Below are 16461 nucleotides of genomic sequence, written 5' to 3' on the forward strand. Positions count from 1 at the left end.
AGTCCCCACCCACGGAACACCACCCTGATCAGAGTGAAAGACCAGATCAAGTATGTGACCTGCAATGTGCATCGGTCCCGAGACCACTTGAGATAGGCCCATAGTCATCATGGCCGCTATTAACTCCTGAGCCGCCCCGGACAAATTGGTCCTGGAGTGAACATGGAAGTCCCCAGCACCACAAGCCTGGGAGACTCCAACATCAAACCCGAGACCAAGTCCGTCAGCTCAGTTAGGGACTCCGTTGAGCAGCGGGGCAATCGGTACACCAACAGAAGTCGCAGTCTGTCCCTGGTCCCCAAACTTAAGCACACACATTCGATATGGTCAGACACTCTAACAGGGATCCTGGTAAGGGAGATAGTATTCTTATAGACCACAGCCACTCCACCTCCCCGCCCACGGTCCCTCACCTGCTCCTCAACAGAGTACCCTGGAGGGAGAAGCTGGGACCAGACTGGGTCACCAGCCTCCCTCAACCAAGTCTCTGTAATACATATCAGGTCTGCCCCTTCATCCAGAATCAGATCATGGATGGTTTCCGACTTATTCTGGACAGACCTGGCATTACAGAGGAGCAAGGTGAGGGTCTGTGGGAGGTTGGCACTGCTCCCCAAGGTCAAAGCTGGCTGTGCAGCCGGAAGGGGAAACAGCTAATAGATTTTTGACTTCCCTTCCCCTGCAACGACTCACTGACCTGCCAACTTTGCTTCTTCTATTCCCCACCACCACCGGAATAGCCACACCTGACAGACATTCAGCCAGACTGGAAATTCATTGCTTTTTTCTTTTCTTTTTTGCCTGCCCTCTTCACGCCATTTTATGTTTGTTTCCCTCTCTTTAGGTATTTTTGGTGGTCACTTTCACACACACGCACACACACACTTGGCTGTTTTCAGTCTGATTTGTTCACCACCAGCAGCAGTTCTGTGAAAGGGAGCGGCAAGGGAAAATATCCTTCAATATCCTATGAAATGAAATTAATGGCAGCCCCCCTCCCTTCCCTGCGAAGGGCTGCTTCTTATCTTCATCAAGCTGGGACCCTTTTCTAACGGGAGGGGGCCTGGTAGGATGTGGAGGTCGGTCTCGCTTGCCCTCTGGAAGGAGGTGGCTTGCTGCACACAGCCCTTGTTGCCCTGAGCGGCAGCTGCCTGCGTCACAAACGATGCTGCTGTCAGAGAGGGGCCGTGCAGGGGATTCCTGGAAGGAGATCTGGCTTTGGCTTCTGCCTGCCATGGTTCGGTGAGGGATTCTCAGCCCACTGGTTCATCGTCGCTGGTGCTGCCAATGGTAAGCACTTCTGACCTTTCTCAGAGAAAAGATGTCCAGGTGGCCTTTAGCTGCAGGAGCAACCCTCCGATGTGTGTGTTGTGTCCATGGCATTGACAGGGCAGAGTGCTCAGTGGGCGTGGGGGGCAGAGAGGGATATGGAGGCCTCCCGCTTGCACAGTGCAGTCTGGCGGGGGGGGGGAGTTCTCCTGAGCAAGCTTGATCGAAACAAGTGGGAGCGGCGAAGCTTGTGCAGGAGAATGCCCCACAAACTGTGCCCTGTTTTGACTAGCGTTTGGGAGGTGCCATTTGGACTTTTTAACCTCGGGCTGTAAAATATCTTGGGCGGGCACAATGTGAGAGGCAGAAAGGGAAACGGCGCGTGTTATTTCAGGAATGCTTCATTGCAGGGGCCGGAAACATTTCCCGCACGATGTTCAGTCGCCGTCCTCTGCTCGTGGCCAGTGCTTGGAGTGACCGCGGTTCACCCCAGAAGCCAGAAGCTGCAACGCCAAAGAAGAAAAAGGAGGCCGCACGGTCTCTGCTTTAGGCCACCTCCAGAGTGACCTCCCTACTTTGGACAGAAATAGGGGGGTGGGGGCAGTGAGGCAATGGCTGACATGGCGCACCTCGGTACTGTGGGGGTGATGAGGAACACAGTCTGGCTCCCAAGGCTTCGACAGGTTTGCAGCCCTATAAGCAAGCGGCCAGGCGAGGGTTGCCTGTTCTTAGCTGCCGCGCAGGACACAGCAGCTGGGATGTGCCAAAGCAATCCCTCGCTGCAAGTGCCCCACCCCAGCCTACTGCAAGGGTTTCCCAGCATTGCCCACCACCACATGCCTGGTGGGTCATGTGAGGTCTTCTCCAATCTGCCCCCTTTTCTGTGGGGCGGCGGGGGGGACGGACTTTGCTTTAACCTGCAGACCTTTAGGAAACAAGCAAGAGCTTGTTACAGACTTACAGAGTGGCTTTTCATGTTGATTTATTGCTGTCTCCTTTTAAAGAGACAGCAATAAATGTATCCCCACTAACTGGGCAAAGACCATGGTGATTCTCCGTGGTGGTTCTCTTTATTGAGCAGGGGGAGATCCACCCCCAGCACAGCATCCCTCCAGTGGCTGTTGAAGCTGGTGTCTATCTTATGTTTCTTTTTAGAATGTGAGCCCTTTGGGGACAGGGAGCCATCTTATTTATTTATTGTTTCTCTGTGTAAACTGCCCTGAGCCATTTTTGGAAGGGCAGTATAGAAATCGAATAATAATAATAATAATAATAATAATAATAATAATAATTATTATTATTATTATTATTATTATTATTATTATTATTATTAATTTAAATAATAAAGGCCCTTGATGTTCACTTGGTGTGGGTTTGGTATTGCTCACACATTCTTTGAGCTTTATGCAGATATCTAAATATCAGCTGTGGTGTCAGCAAGTATATAGGAAGCTGACAAACTGAGTCAGACCCTTGGTCCATCTAGCTCAGTATTGTTTGCACTGACTGGCAGCAGCTTCTCCAAGGCTGCAGGCAGGAGTCTCCCTCAGACCTATCTGAAGATGCTGCCAGGGAATGAGCCCAGGGACTTTCTTCATGCAGACATGCAGATGTTCTTCCACTGAGCGACGGCTCCATCCCCTAAAGAAATATCTTAAAGCTCTCATATATAGTCACTCATTCAAATGCAAGCCAAGATGGACTCTGCTTAGCAGAGGGGACAATCCATGTTCACTGCGCGAGAGGAGGCAATGGTCAACCCCTCCTGTATTCTACCAAAGACAACCACGGGGCTCTGTGGTCACCAGGAGTCGACACCGACTCGACGGCACACTTTACCTTACCGTTACTGCAAGACCAGCTCTCCACCCCAGTATTAGCTGCCTTGTGCATTTTGAAGGTTAGAGAATAACTAGCATGGAAGTGACCAGCTCTCCTCCCCAGTTTTACTACCGTGGCAGGTTTCCTGTCACGTGCGAGGTTTTGCTCTCTGTGCGATAAGATAACGGCCCTAGCAGCACACTCTCTCTCAACCTCCCACTTTCCTTTTCCAGGCCTTCTGACTTAAAATGGAGGGGGTGAGAGAGTCGGCTGAAGATGCCCTCCTCTTTGCCCTGGACGACCTCCGTAGCGAGAATTTCAAGAGGTTCAAGAACAAGTTGTCCTTCTTGGAGGGCAAGACCCACATCCCCCAGAGCGAGCTGGAGAAAGCTGATCCCGTGGACACTGTGCAGCTGCTGATCGCGGCCCATGGCAAGGAGGGGGCCCGCGAAGTGGCCATTGAAGTCCTCCGGGCCATCAATCTGCGGGATTCTGCCACTAGACTAGAGAAATCAAAATATAACGGTAAGAGATGCTGTCTCCTTTTTCTCCTTGACAAGGCACGGCAGGCAGAAACCCAAGGGGTGGTACCTCTTCACTCCTCCCTAGCAAAGCTTTGCCTGTTGATGTTTTTTGACAGTCACGTTGGGCAGGGGGTGGGGGCAAGGTGGCAGGCAAGTCAGCGAATTGCATGGGGCTTCCAGGCCAGTTTGGATAGCAGCACTTTTCGTCTGAGAAACCTACCCACAAGATTCTAGTGTTCAGAGTGTGGCTTCTGTAGCCGCTTGTGGCTTGCCTCCCTGGTCCGCCTCTTGCTTCCTTCTTCTCTCCTCTCCTCACTTCTCTCGCCACACATGGTGCTCCAACCCCCACACCCAACCCAAACCATCCTTTTCTCTTCCCAATGCCATACATTTTGCAAAAACCCAAATTTTTACAAATGGAACATATTGGGCAGGATTGGCATGTGTTCCCTTTAGGCTCCTAATGCATTCTCTTCAAATAATTAGCTTCCTGGCTATGCAGAGAATCGGGTGCTTCTTAAAAGTGCTTTGCAGACCAAATGCTCAGTGGTCCTTCCCAAGAGTTTGCTCTTGTTGTCTAACTGGAGCTGACTGCACCGTGATGCAAATACAGGAAAGAGAGCCCCGCTGGGCCTGGCAGCTTTTCAAAAGAGAAGCTGCTTGGAGAGAGAGAAGAGCTGCAAGCAGAGAAGACCAAGTGCTTAACCCTTGCTCTGCTGCTGCTGCTTCGGTCTCCCTCACAAGCTTCAAAAGCATCTTTGCTTTAAACATGTCTGGAATCCCATGAGGGAACAAGTCACAGGGCGGCTGAGTCTGAGTGGGGAAACAGCTGTGGCGGGGTTAAGTTGCTTGTCTGCTCTAAATGCACTTTTCCTGATGCTGTTTTTTTTCTTGTTTAAAACGGTGTTAGAGTTCTGTTACATGCACCAAGGTCTGGCAGTGTACAAGATCTGGTGTTGCCAGTGCATGGTAGATTCAGTAGAGCTTGTCAATAGTTTGTAGTAGTGTTTACAACACTCTAATGACTCCAGATCTCCATCTTGATCCCTCTGAGAACCTGCTGGTTGGAAAAACACCCTCTGTGCTGGTCTTGAGCATCCTAGGCCTTATCGACAGCCTATGTGCTCTGAGCAGCCTCCACCCAGCCAAATGCATCTTTTGCCATTTTAGGCTTTGGTCCACCTGTGTTCTCAATGAACCGCTTGGCTTGGACCTTCTTCTCAACTCCCTCCCCATCCCCTAACACTCTCCTGCCAGGATTCATAATTGGTATCTCGAAGGAGCCACCCATAAATCTGAAGACACAATCCCTCCCAAAGTGTTTCCCCCGCTCCGCATCCGGTGGCCCTAGAGAGACAATGGGGACAGCTGAGAGGACCAGCAGACCCTACATGCAATAAAGTCAGGGTCATGGTGAGGACACTCCCACCACTCCGAGGACGCTGCGAAAGGGACTGCCAACGCAATCTTGGCACGTGCTTTAATTGCATGTGAAGGGTCTTGGTTGGAATTGCCCCTCTGCGTGCCCTAAAAAACCCTGCTTAAGAAGATGAAGGAGACATTAGGAACAGAGGAAGCTGCCATATACTGCGTCAGACCATTGGTCTATCCAGCTCAGTATTGTCTTCTCAGACTGGCAGTGGCTTCTCCAAGGTTGAGGGCAGGAAGCTCTCTCAGCCCTATCTTGGAGATGCTGCTGCCAGGGAGGGAACCTGGAACCTAGATGCTCTTCCCAGAGTGGCTCCATCCCTTAAGGGGGATATCTTCCAGTGCTCACACTTCTAGTCTCCCATTCAAATGCAACCAGGGCAGACCCTGCTTAGCTAAAGAGACAAGTCATGCTTGCTACCACAAGACCAAATCTCTTCTCTTCCAGGGTAGGTCTACCTTGCTCAGTACTGTCCACTCTGGCTGGCAGCATGTCTGCTCTCCAAAGCCTCTGTCTCTTTCACTCTTGCAACCTGAGGTCCTTTTAGCTGGAGATGCTGAGGGTTAAAACCAGGATCTTAAGCCTGCGCTCTACCACTGCCCCTGCTGACAGTGCCGCTTGCTTCTGTGTGATTATATTAGACCGCAGGAAGAAATTCAGAAGGCACATCCAAGAGACGTTTTGGGGGGTTCCTGAAATGGGCTTCCACCCTGGCCCAAAGGTCAGTTTCCATCAAAGATACAGAGAGCTGCTTCTAAGCAGGAAACCGCACCTCCAGCAGAGAGCCCATGAGCTAGCAGCCATGGAGCGGAAGCACCAGGAGATGGAGGCTCACCCAGAAGGTTGCCTGCCTGTTGGCATGGAGAATCTGTTTGATTCAGAGGCAGAGGGGCCGAACTCCAGGACAGTTGTGTTGCTGGGCCCTGCTGGCGTGGGGAAGACCACAGCCTTGCAGAAGCTAATGTTGGACTGGGCATCCGGCAGCTTGTGGCAGGAGAGATTTGCATACGCTTTTTATATTTCCTGTGGTGTCGTGAACCGCAGCCGTGAGCCCATGAGCCTGGCTGACCTGCTGCTCAACAGCTGTTCCCCAGGAACTCTCCTAATGGAGGATGTCTTGATGAACCCAGACAGCCTCCTCCTCATGGTGGATGGTTTTGACGAACTGAACTTCTCTGGTCTTCCAGGTGACAAGCCAAGCAGTGACCTGCACACAAAGCAGGCTCCCGCCAAGTTGGTGATAGGCCTGCTTAGGAAAAAACTCCTCGCCAAGAGCCACACAATCATAGCAACCAGGCCTGTGGCCCTAGAGAGACTCCAGCAGTTGTGTCTGATATCACCACAACTTGTGGAGGTGCTAGGGTTTCGCCCCACTCAGCGGAAGGAATATTTCCACCAGTTCTTTGAGGACAAGGCAGAAGCAACTCAGGCCTTTGAGCTTGTAAGGAGAAATGAAACCCTTTTCAGCCTGTGCTTTCTCCCTGTGATGTGTTGGATGCTCTGCTCCAGCTTCAGAGAGGAGCCCCAGAGGGACCTCCTTCAAGAGATCCCAGAGACTGCCAAGGTCACAGAAATCCACATGCTGCTCCTCTCTCGCTTCTTGGGGCCCCACTGCAGGCTGAGCAGTCTGGGAGGGCTGTGCTCCTTAGCCAGGCATGGGGTGCTCCATAAGACAATGGTTTTTGATGAAGAAGGACTGAAAGAACATGGCTTGGATTGCTTGGACTTGGAGGCCTTTTCTGCAAGGGGAAGAATCCTCCATCAAGATGCTCACCTAGCTGCCACATACCGGTTTACCCACTTAAGTTTCCAGGAGTTCTTTGCAGCCTTGTTCTACCTCATACATGCAGACAGGGAATCAGGAATGTTTTTGAAAGACCTGAAGGGAGGCTTTGGAAACAAGGAACATTGCAGTGACTACTTCATGCTGGTGCGTTTCCTCTTTGGCCTCTCCAACCCTCAGCAGTTGAGTGTCCTGCAAAACACGTGGGACTGTAGGACATCCGGGGCGGGACTCCGGCAGGAGTTGTTGAGGTGGGTAGAGGAAGGAGCCCAGCACCATTCCTTCAGGAGACCGGAGCAGCTGCTTGAACTGTACCATTGTGTGTATGAGGCAGAGGACCTGGCATTTGCCCAGAGCGTAATGGGGCATATCCACAGCCTGGACCTCCAGCTCTCTACCAAGCTGGATTTGATGGCTCTTTCATTTTGCCTACCGGCTACTGCTGCTCTTCACTTGTTTCGACTTGTCGGCTATGAATTGGGAACTATGGGGCACAGCCAACTCTTACCAGGACTGCTGAAGTCTTCAGAGATCCAGTAAGTATGAGGCCCACAGAGAAACCGTGTGCTGTGCACAGTGTGGCTTGATCACACAATTTGGCTATCTTTTGCCCAGAATGGGTCCTATCCAGAAAGGGTATCCTGACAGCCCTAAAACAGAAGGCCTTGTTAGGAGAGAAGGAGATTTGCCTTAATCGGGACAGTCTGTTTTTATATTCACTGTTGCACATTTTCATGGGCTAGGAACTTGGCCGGTTCCCTGAAATCTTTGTCCCATGTTGATGAAACCACTCTCTATATTGATTCACACAGCCACTAGGTCAGTCATGGGAAAAGCCCAACCCATGCTGACTTCCAGCCAGTTCAGCCTATGCCAACCAATTGTGTGCATGCGCTATCAGAGAGCGCATGCGTACAACTCGAATAACCTGAGTGGAACCAGCACAGGTTAGGCTTCTCCTGTGGCTGTCCAGCACTGAGATAGCTGCCTGATTTTGGAAGAGTCTCCCGCCACCCCAGTTTGACAGAAAACATCACCATTCAAGACCATTGCAGCAACTCAATGGCATGCATGACCAGAGCTGGATCGGTCTTTGTTTGAAGCTGTTTCCAAAGTCATCGTAGCTTTTTCCTGGATGCCTCTGGGAAGATCTTGGGATGCCAATGAGAATGTCGCTTGAGCCAGTGATCTTCATTGTTTTTCAAGCAAGAGCCACATTGGCCAAAAACGTTCAGTGTAAGAACCATTTAGCACTGTGCTGACCTCCTGCAAGCGCTGAGCTTTTCCCAGCATCAGGCAGGGGGGCGGGCTTTAAGAAAAACAGAGCCCTGTCAAACCCCAGCCCCAGCTGAGAAGGGGTGTGTGGATTGCTGGGAAGTATAGTCCTTCCCAGCGCTTTCTCCATAGATCTCAGCATATCCCTGGGGGTGGGATATTGGCAAATCCAGGGAGGGGCTCTCACCAGTCTCTTTATCAGCCTTTGGCATTTACCCCTCTGTTCGCCCTCTGTTTTTCAGGCTGAACCGTTGTGGACTCACAGCTGCAGCCTGCGAAAGTCTTGCCTCCGTGGTGGTATCTAATCAGAGTCTGACACGTCTGGATCTGGGGGGAAATCCACTGGATGATCTGGGCGTGAGCCATTTATGTGAGAAGCTGATGGATTCCTGCTGCCAACTGCAAGCTCTTCGGTAAGCAGCTTGCTTTCCCCCATTCCGTGGTCTGGGTCCTGCGACGGAGAAGGCCTATCACAAGTCCCAGCCCTCTCTAGGCTGTCTCCTATGGGTGGTTCACAAGTTATGAGATGGCCAGATATCCTGGTCCCTAGCCGTGTAGGGCTTTAGAACCAGCACTTGGACTTGGACCCAGAAGCAGACGGGGTGCCAGTACGGTTGGCATGGCACTGGCATCAGCTGCCCCCTACCAAGTCAGACCCCTGTTCGTCCTGGGACTGGCAGTGGTTCTCCAGGATTCCAGACAGGAGTCTTTCCAAGCCTGAGTTGGGAATGCCAGCCTGGGTTGGACCTGGGACCTTCTGCATGCAGATGCTCTACCACTGAGCTACATACCCATCCAAAAGAGCCAGGTTCCTGTCAGTAGCCTTGCAGACATTAAATGCATGGAAAGCAGATTTGTTAACTGACTCCTGGTAGGGATGTGGAAAAAATAAAAATAAAAAATTGACCAAATCGATTCAAATTCAAATTGATTTGACTCAAAACTGCTTGCACAGAGTGCGGTTCATTCAAATCGATTTGAATGTGCCTGAACTCAAATTGAATTTGATTTGAATTTGATTCAAATTCTCCCAAATTCGATTCGAATTCACCCAAGCCCCATTCTGTGCAAGCAGTTTTGAGTCAAATGATTCAAATTTGATTTTGAATAAATTCAGTCAAATATTTTGCACATCCCTAACTCCTGGTAATAGTTACTCTACAGCACAATGCTCAAAGGACTTCACATTGATCATTTTTGTTTAAAAAATCTTTTTGGTTTATTAAATCAGCCTTACGCAATTGAACAAGTCATAAACAATTTTCCAATAAACATTAACAAAATCCAAGTACTGTTTAATTCTTTCTATTCTGTGAAATTATTTTAATTGTTTTTATTCTGTGAAATTGTTTTGTTTTTATACTGTTTTATATTTGTTCTATTCTGGATTGTGTACATTGCCTAGCAATGCATATATCAGGCGGTATATCAATATGATAAATAAAAATAATAAGAAAGAAAGAAAGAAAGAAAGAAAGAAAGGAAGGAAAATATAGCAAAAATGGGGTACAATTCATGATGTACCTTGACATCATTACATGTACACTTAGAAAGCGACTTAATACCATATATACAACAGTAAATACATTGACTTTGTAATACATTTGACATTTGTAAATCATAACAAAGTTTGAATTTAATTTTATTTCAAATTGTGCCTAAAAGTGCAAATGGTTGCACATTATTTTGATATTTATCATTCTAATATGAAATAAAAAGTCTCCAACTATAATTTCAATAATCCTTGCAGCAACCCTGCAAGCTAGGCCAGTGTTATTAGCCCCATATTATAGATGGGGCGGGGGGGGGTAAGGCTTGGTTAAAGCCGCTCAGTCAGTCCACACCTAGAAGTGAGATGTGAACAGGGGGTTTCTGGGCTCACCGCTCATCCTCTTAACCGCCATTCTACACCAGTTTGTCGCCATCATCGCCAAAAGTACAAGCGGCCTTCAGAGACAATACACCGGATTACCAGGCACAAGGAGGGGACACAACAAGAATGGGTTGGTGTTGACACCCAATGTGGCCGCTTGTGAATTCCTCAGTGGCAAGCGCTGGCCAGTGGCAGGAGGAGACCCCATGCAGAGATGGGCCCCACTGGCGTGAGCCTTTCCCATCCCTCTCTTTGCCTCCATCTTGCCTAAGCCCATAACCACTCCCCGCAGGCTGCATCACTGCAATCTCACGGCTGCTGCGTGTGAGCCCCTCTCCTTGGTCCTGGCATCCGGCAGTTGCCTGAGTGAGCTGGACCTGGGAGAGAACTCCCTAGGCAATGTGGGAGTCAGGAGACTGTGTGAGCGGCTGAAGCACCCACAAGCCAGGCTGCAAAAACTCATGTAAGTGCTAATTGCTGGCTTTCTGCTGGTGTGGGGAGGGTGAACGAGGGCGGAGAGGAGTCTCGACCTGCTGGGAACTTGGCACTGGGCAGAGCTGCTCCCCCAGAATATGGCCCTCAGCCATGCTCTTGTCATGAAGAACTGACTCTCCCCCAGAAGGATGATTTGCCACCCCTCTGCAAACCCCACAGCTGAGGGCCACGTGGCTGCCTCTGTCGCAGCAGTTTGCTCTGTTGTACCTGCATGAGTCAGAGGCTTAGAGCTTTGCCCTAGGGTTGCCAACTTTTCCCCACTGGCCATGGTCTTCTGCTTTTAACAGCAGCAGCCCCCCCCCCCCGAAATTCAGTAGGCGAAGAGGTGATTTAGGCCTAGGAGCAGAGCCAGTCAAGAAGCTGGCAATGCCAAGAGGGGTTTTGCTAAACTGAAGGGTGGCAACGGCGGGTGGGGGAGAGGATCAAATTCTCTCTTTGTCTGGCTTCCTAAGCCCAACTCCTGCCCTAGAGTTGCATCCAGAGATGTCTCTCTTAGAAAGCTCTTCTCCCATCATTGTCCATTTCACCATCACTCATTCTTGGGTTCAGAAGCACTTCACACACACACATACACGTACTGTCTCAGTCACCCTTGCAACAACCCTGTCCGTGGGCCACTGTTCTTTTCCCTGAGTTGCCAGTGTGTGAGGTTGTGGCTCACCTACTGCTGCCCCTGCTGGGTGTTCATGCCCCTTGCCCCCCCCCTGCCCCCCGCAGCCTCTTCCACCAGCGCTGCGCCCCATCCCACCCTCCCTCCCTGGATAAAAAAGTAAAGAGTGTTCTGGGAGCTCCTCCCGGGCTGTCGGCTCACACTCTCAGCTGCTGCAAAACCGCCAAGCAAAATGAGCAGGTCGGTCTCCCAAGTGCCACAAGTCTCCTCGTCTTTCTTTACAGGTTGCACCACTGTGGTCTCACCGCTGCCGTGTGCAAGGACCTGGCCTCTGTTCTGGAAACCAGTGAGACCCTCGTGGAGCTGGGCCTGGGGGACAACCAGCTGGGGGATGAAGGTGTCAGGCAGCTGTGCCCGGCACTAAGGAAGCCACACTGCAAACTGCAGAGACTGGCGTAAGTGGCAAGGTCTCGCCTTCCTCTGAATCTTGGTCTGTCTCATGTCACGAGTCAAGTCAAGTGTGCCGTCGAGTCGGTGCCGACTCCTGGCACCCACAGAGCCCAGTGGTTGTCTTAGGTAGAATACAGGAGGGGTTGACCATTGCCTCCTCCCGTGCAGTATGAGATGATGATGCCTTTCAGCCTCTTCCTAGATCACTGCTGCCCAATATAGTACCAGTGGGGATTCGAACCAGCAACCTTCTGCTTCTTAATCAAGCACTTCCTCGCTGTCACTAGCACCATGTATCTGGCCTGGTTTAAGTTCAAATGGGGCTACGAGGCCGCCTTTACTCTCCCAGCAGCCCTGCAAAGCAGGCCACAAGCCTCCTCCCCATGTAGCTGATGGGGAACGGTGGCTGAAACCAAGGAACGTAGGGGCAACCCCAAGGGGGAGGGAGAAATGATCTGTCTGTTGCCAAACTCTCCAGCAGATGTGCTTGAGCCTGGCACGTTTTGAGCAATAGAGCTCTTCCTCAAAAGTGGCAGGGAAAGAAATGAAACATAGTGGAAAACTGTGCATGGCAGTTTAGAAACATGGCCCAGTCTTCAGCCTGTTGCCCTGCTGGTCCAAGACCACCAAGTGACTCACTCCATGGGGCAGCCGTATCCTTAGGTGCCTGCAGGCTGCCTGTCCTGTGGGTCCTCCGAGGAGGATCGTGAGTCTGCCTGTGCCTGGGCTAACCAGCATGCCAGACACGCACAGACAACAGGGGCGGCTCATCTTAAGGAGTCGGGTGTGTGGCTGTGTGTGCCAAAGGGGGCACAGCTGCCTCTCCTTCCCAGAGCTCCATTTGCTCCATCCTTTCTCGCCCCAGCACTGATGAGATCCGGGCTGCCTGCAGGCTGGTCAATCGTCAGGTAGAGCTGTGCAGGCCCCAGGCAGAGCAGCTCTCATTTGTGCTGGGGCAGGGTGGGATGCAAGAGAGAGAGAGGAGCAAACTGAGCTGCAGGAAGGAGAAACAGCTGTGGCTTCTCCCCCACCCCCACCCACCCCGGTTTGTTAGGAAGAGCTGCTCCTGACTCTGGTGCCAGGGACACAGCAGCCTCCTGAGCGGGCAATGAGAAACTGTACAGGGCTTGCTCAGTGGGTACGGCTGTGAGGAGGAGGGAGTGTAGAGGGTGTTGTTTTGTAAGTTGTGGCCAAGGTGCCAGACTGTGCGAGCAGGGATTCTGTAAGGGCTGGGTCCCAGGTCCAGCATCCTCTCTCCAGGAGGAGTGGCCAGGGACGTATCTAGGGTAGGGCAGGCAGGGCACATGCCCCGGGCGCCACTTGAAGGGGGGGCGCCATTTTTTAAAATGAAAAAAAAAAAACAATTTAATGGCCACCGAAAACAAAATGGCCACCATGCATGCTCAAATGGCCTCTGCAAGGCCCTAGTATCTGGGGAAAGTAAATTTTCCATTTATTTTTAAAACTTATGTAATGGTGATGCTACAATGCATAGTAGAGAATTAGACAGGCACTTCTGTTTAGTTTTCCAAGTACACCTCCACATAGAATTTGGGTATTTCATGAGCCCCAGCATACTGAAATTTGTAGTTTTCGAGCATTTCTTGGTCTGGCTACCTCCACTGCTAAATAGTTTTTGAAATATTAAAAGATTAAGGAGCTTGACTTGTATTTTTGAGCTGATATTATGGTAAAGTTATCTGAAAGATGGGTGTCAGATGTTTGGACAGGGGGCGCAATTTCAGTGCTTGCCCTAGGCGCTCTGTTCCCTAGATACGCCTCTGGGAGTGGCCATCCTGATACCTCTGGGAAAGTTCACAAGTAGGTCCGGGGGAAAGCACTGTATTCCACTCCATGTCTCCGGTGTCTGGTATTCAGAGGTAAGATACCCCTGAACACAGGTGTTCCATAGAGCGAATTGCCATTGATGGACCTCTTCTTCTGCATGCAAATGTCTCATCTTCAGCTGCAGGGGAGCAGAGCTGGCCGGTATGCCTTCATCTCCTGCTTGTGGGCTTCCTTCCCAGAGGAAGAAACCGGAGGTGGCTGGACTGGATGGGCCTTGGGCCTGATCCAGCAGGGCTCATCTCTAGTTCACCTTTTAAAGCTCCCCAAACCAGTAAGCACTGCCAGACCTTGCAGCAGCAGCAAGGGGCCCCAAACTGCATTCATTCCTTCATGGCTCTGGTATGCTTATTTTGCCTTGCTTAAGCAGGTGCCAGAGAGGGAGGAGCCCTACTGAATCCCTTGGCCCCAAGTCAGTCCCATTCCAGTTTGGGCCCCAAAGCGCACCATTTAACAAGCCAGCCCATGTAGTCTGGTTCTCCGGGAAGAAGGGAAGGGAAGAAGCAGGGAAGAAGCCTCTTTCGCTGAAGGACTCCCTTAGGACCCTCTAAATGAATGACTCATTGAGAGCACCTCTCCCGGGAGCAGCAACGAGCAGAGATCTGCAAGCTGACAGTTCAGGTCCCTTTTCGGCTTTGGGAAGTTGAAAGTCTTTCCTGTGTCTGAATCTGGTGTCTTTTTTCCCTCCCCGCCTTTTCCAGACTCACAATGCATGGTCTGAATGCAACCACCAAGAAAAAGCTGCACGCGGCTCGTGCTGCACGCCCTCAGATTATTCTGATCTCCTACTATCCGCCCAGCTTCCTCGCCTTCCCGGGTGGTGATGAGTAACGGCAAATCCAGAGACAGATGTGCTTATCAGTTGCGTGTCTGCAACATGAGATGATGCCAAACAACCTCTGCAGGCAGATTCCAGAGCACAATAGAACTCCTGCTGCCAGACACCCACAAGCACAATGGAGGCAGTTCACATGTTCAGCTGTGGATCTGCACCTGAAGAATGTGAATATGACTAAGATTTATATACCACTTTTCAACAAAAGTCCCCAAAGTGCTTTACATAGATATAAACAAAAAGGCTCCTGTCCCCAAAGGGCAACAGACACTGGAGGGATGCTGTGCAGGGGTTGGATACGGCCAGTTGCTCTCCCGCTGCTAAATAAAAAGAATCGCCATCTTAAAAGGGTGCCTCTCTGCTCAGTTAGCAGGAGACACGAATTGAGACAGAAACAGCAGAGAGAATCACAGAGGCTGAGTTCACACACTAAAAAGGATCCTGGTTAAAACGTGAATCAGGAGTGAGCCCAGCAGAGCAATCCTGGCCAAACTGCTCCAGTGAAGCAGCATTTAACCAGGATAGATAACCAAGACGCAGTCCTTGTTAACATTTTAACCAGGACCTCCTGTTGAGTGCAGGAATCTCACTGTGTGGTCTACATGCATGTGTAAATTGCTCCCAAAACCTGAGCAGCATTGCAACATGCCCGAAACACGGCTGTCAGGTCACATGTCCTGGTCTCCTTCCACACATGTTGTTTGTTGGATAACAACTTCCATCATCCTCCAGCCACTGAGGCTGCCTGGGGATGATGGGAATTGTAGTCCAATAACACCCAGGGAACCAAACCCCTGCCCTAAGTAGAGTGGCTGGTAATTTTAATTTTGGGCTAAACTAACAAGAAGTGAAGCTGTATACCAATCTGTCTGCATAACAAGCAGAAGCGGAATTATTTCTTGTTTGAGCTGTAAATTGCATATTGACTGGAACGTTTTTTGTTCTGGTTCTGCACAAACAGCTTTTCACACCTTGATCCTACATGTATCTAAGTCCTACTGAGTTCAATGGGGCTTACTTTCAAGTAGGCATGCTTGAAGTTGCAGCTTTGGATGATTTTTAACTGAACTTGTGGGCTGAATAGGGCTAAAAATGACTTAAACTCATGTGTAATTTAGTGCACAGAAGTGCAGGAGAGAGACACACATTGTCTTTATGCCAGCTAAAAGGATTTTGGCAGTCTGACGTTACTTTTAAGGAAGCACAGGAAGGCCCTTATCCAGGTCTGTAGCTGCTCCCTTCAGGGATATTCTGGGGACAGTCTCTGAAGTGTCACCTTTAATTTTTTTTAAAAGAGTTGCTAGTCCTGTTACGTATGCAGAGATAAGGCCAAATATGCAGGCAGAATTCCCCTCACACAGTAAAAGGATTGCTAAACAAAATATATGTATGAATCTACATATGAATTGCATTATTATTAAAGACTGGGAATCTGGCAAGCAAATTATTGGATAAATGGGAAAAGGACCTCAGTGGCACAGTAATGGATGATCAGTGGAACTGGGCAAGGACAAATGTCTCTTCCAAGCTGGTATCTGCAGATTTAAAGGAATGTTGTTTCCAAATTCAGTCCCAAGAGTATTTTACGGTCTAGGCTGCGGTGCCACCACTTCTGTTGGAGAGGCTCAGAAGCACATGCCAATTTCTCTCATATTCAAAAGTCACTGAGGTTGTTCTCAAGATCAGGCCCACTCGGGTAGGAGAGGTGTAGCCCAGGTCGGGCTGGTCGTGAGAACTGGGCCGGGATCACCTGGGTTTTAAACCTGGGCTAAACGTGAGGCAGGAGGACAGAAATGCCTCCTCCCTCACCACCCAGTTGTGTGGAAGCAGCCCGAGCTTCCATAGAACCAGGGGGAAGAAGTGGCCTGGCAGGGGGGAATTCCCCAATGCACTACACTCCTTACACAGGCTATTCCTATATAGGAGAGCTGGTCTGGTGGTAGCAATCATGACTTGTCCCCTGAGCTAAGCAGGGTCTGCCCTGGTTGCATATGAAAGGGAGACTTGATGTGTGAGCACTGGAAGAGATTCCCCTCAGAGGATGGAGCTGCTCTGGGAAGAGCAGAAGGTTCCCAGTTCCCTCCCTGGTGGCATTTCCAAGAGAGGGCTGAGAGAGACTCCTGCCTGCAACCTTGGAGAAGCCGCTGCCAGTCTGTGTAGACAATGTAATTGCCTTCTAGTCTCCCTTTCATATGCAACCAGGGTGGACCCTGCTTAGCTAAGGGGACAAGTCATGCTGGCTACCACATGAC

The 16461-nt window shown here is 50.4% G+C and overlaps 1 protein-coding gene across 2 annotated transcripts; it reads left to right on the top strand.

Moving 5' to 3' along the window:
- The first annotated feature begins 1924 nt into the window (after nt 1-1924).
- LOC128341826 (NACHT, LRR and PYD domains-containing protein 3-like) lies at nt 1925-15653 on the top strand. Of its 2 annotated transcripts, XM_053288395.1 has the most exons (7): nt 1925-1952; nt 3324-3615; nt 5685-7362; nt 8344-8514; nt 10267-10437; nt 11364-11534; nt 14076-15653. In XM_053288395.1, exons 2-7 carry the CDS (start codon nt 3339-3341, stop codon nt 14203-14205), a joined length of 2598 nt encoding a protein of 865 aa, XP_053144370.1. In that variant the 5' UTR covers nt 1925-1952; nt 3324-3338; the 3' UTR covers nt 14206-15653. The 2 variants fall into 2 exon arrangements, with proteins under 2 accessions (XP_053144370.1, XP_053144369.1); XM_053288394.1 differs by lacking the exons at nt 1925-1952; nt 3324-3615; nt 10267-10437 and having other exon boundaries at nt 5026-7362.
- The last annotated feature ends 808 nt before the right edge of the window (nt 15654-16461 follow it).

Source organism: Hemicordylus capensis, chromosome 2, assembly GCF_027244095.1.
Source record: "Hemicordylus capensis ecotype Gifberg chromosome 2, rHemCap1.1.pri, whole genome shotgun sequence".
NCBI classification, from domain to species: domain Eukaryota; kingdom Metazoa; phylum Chordata; class Lepidosauria; order Squamata; family Cordylidae; genus Hemicordylus; species Hemicordylus capensis.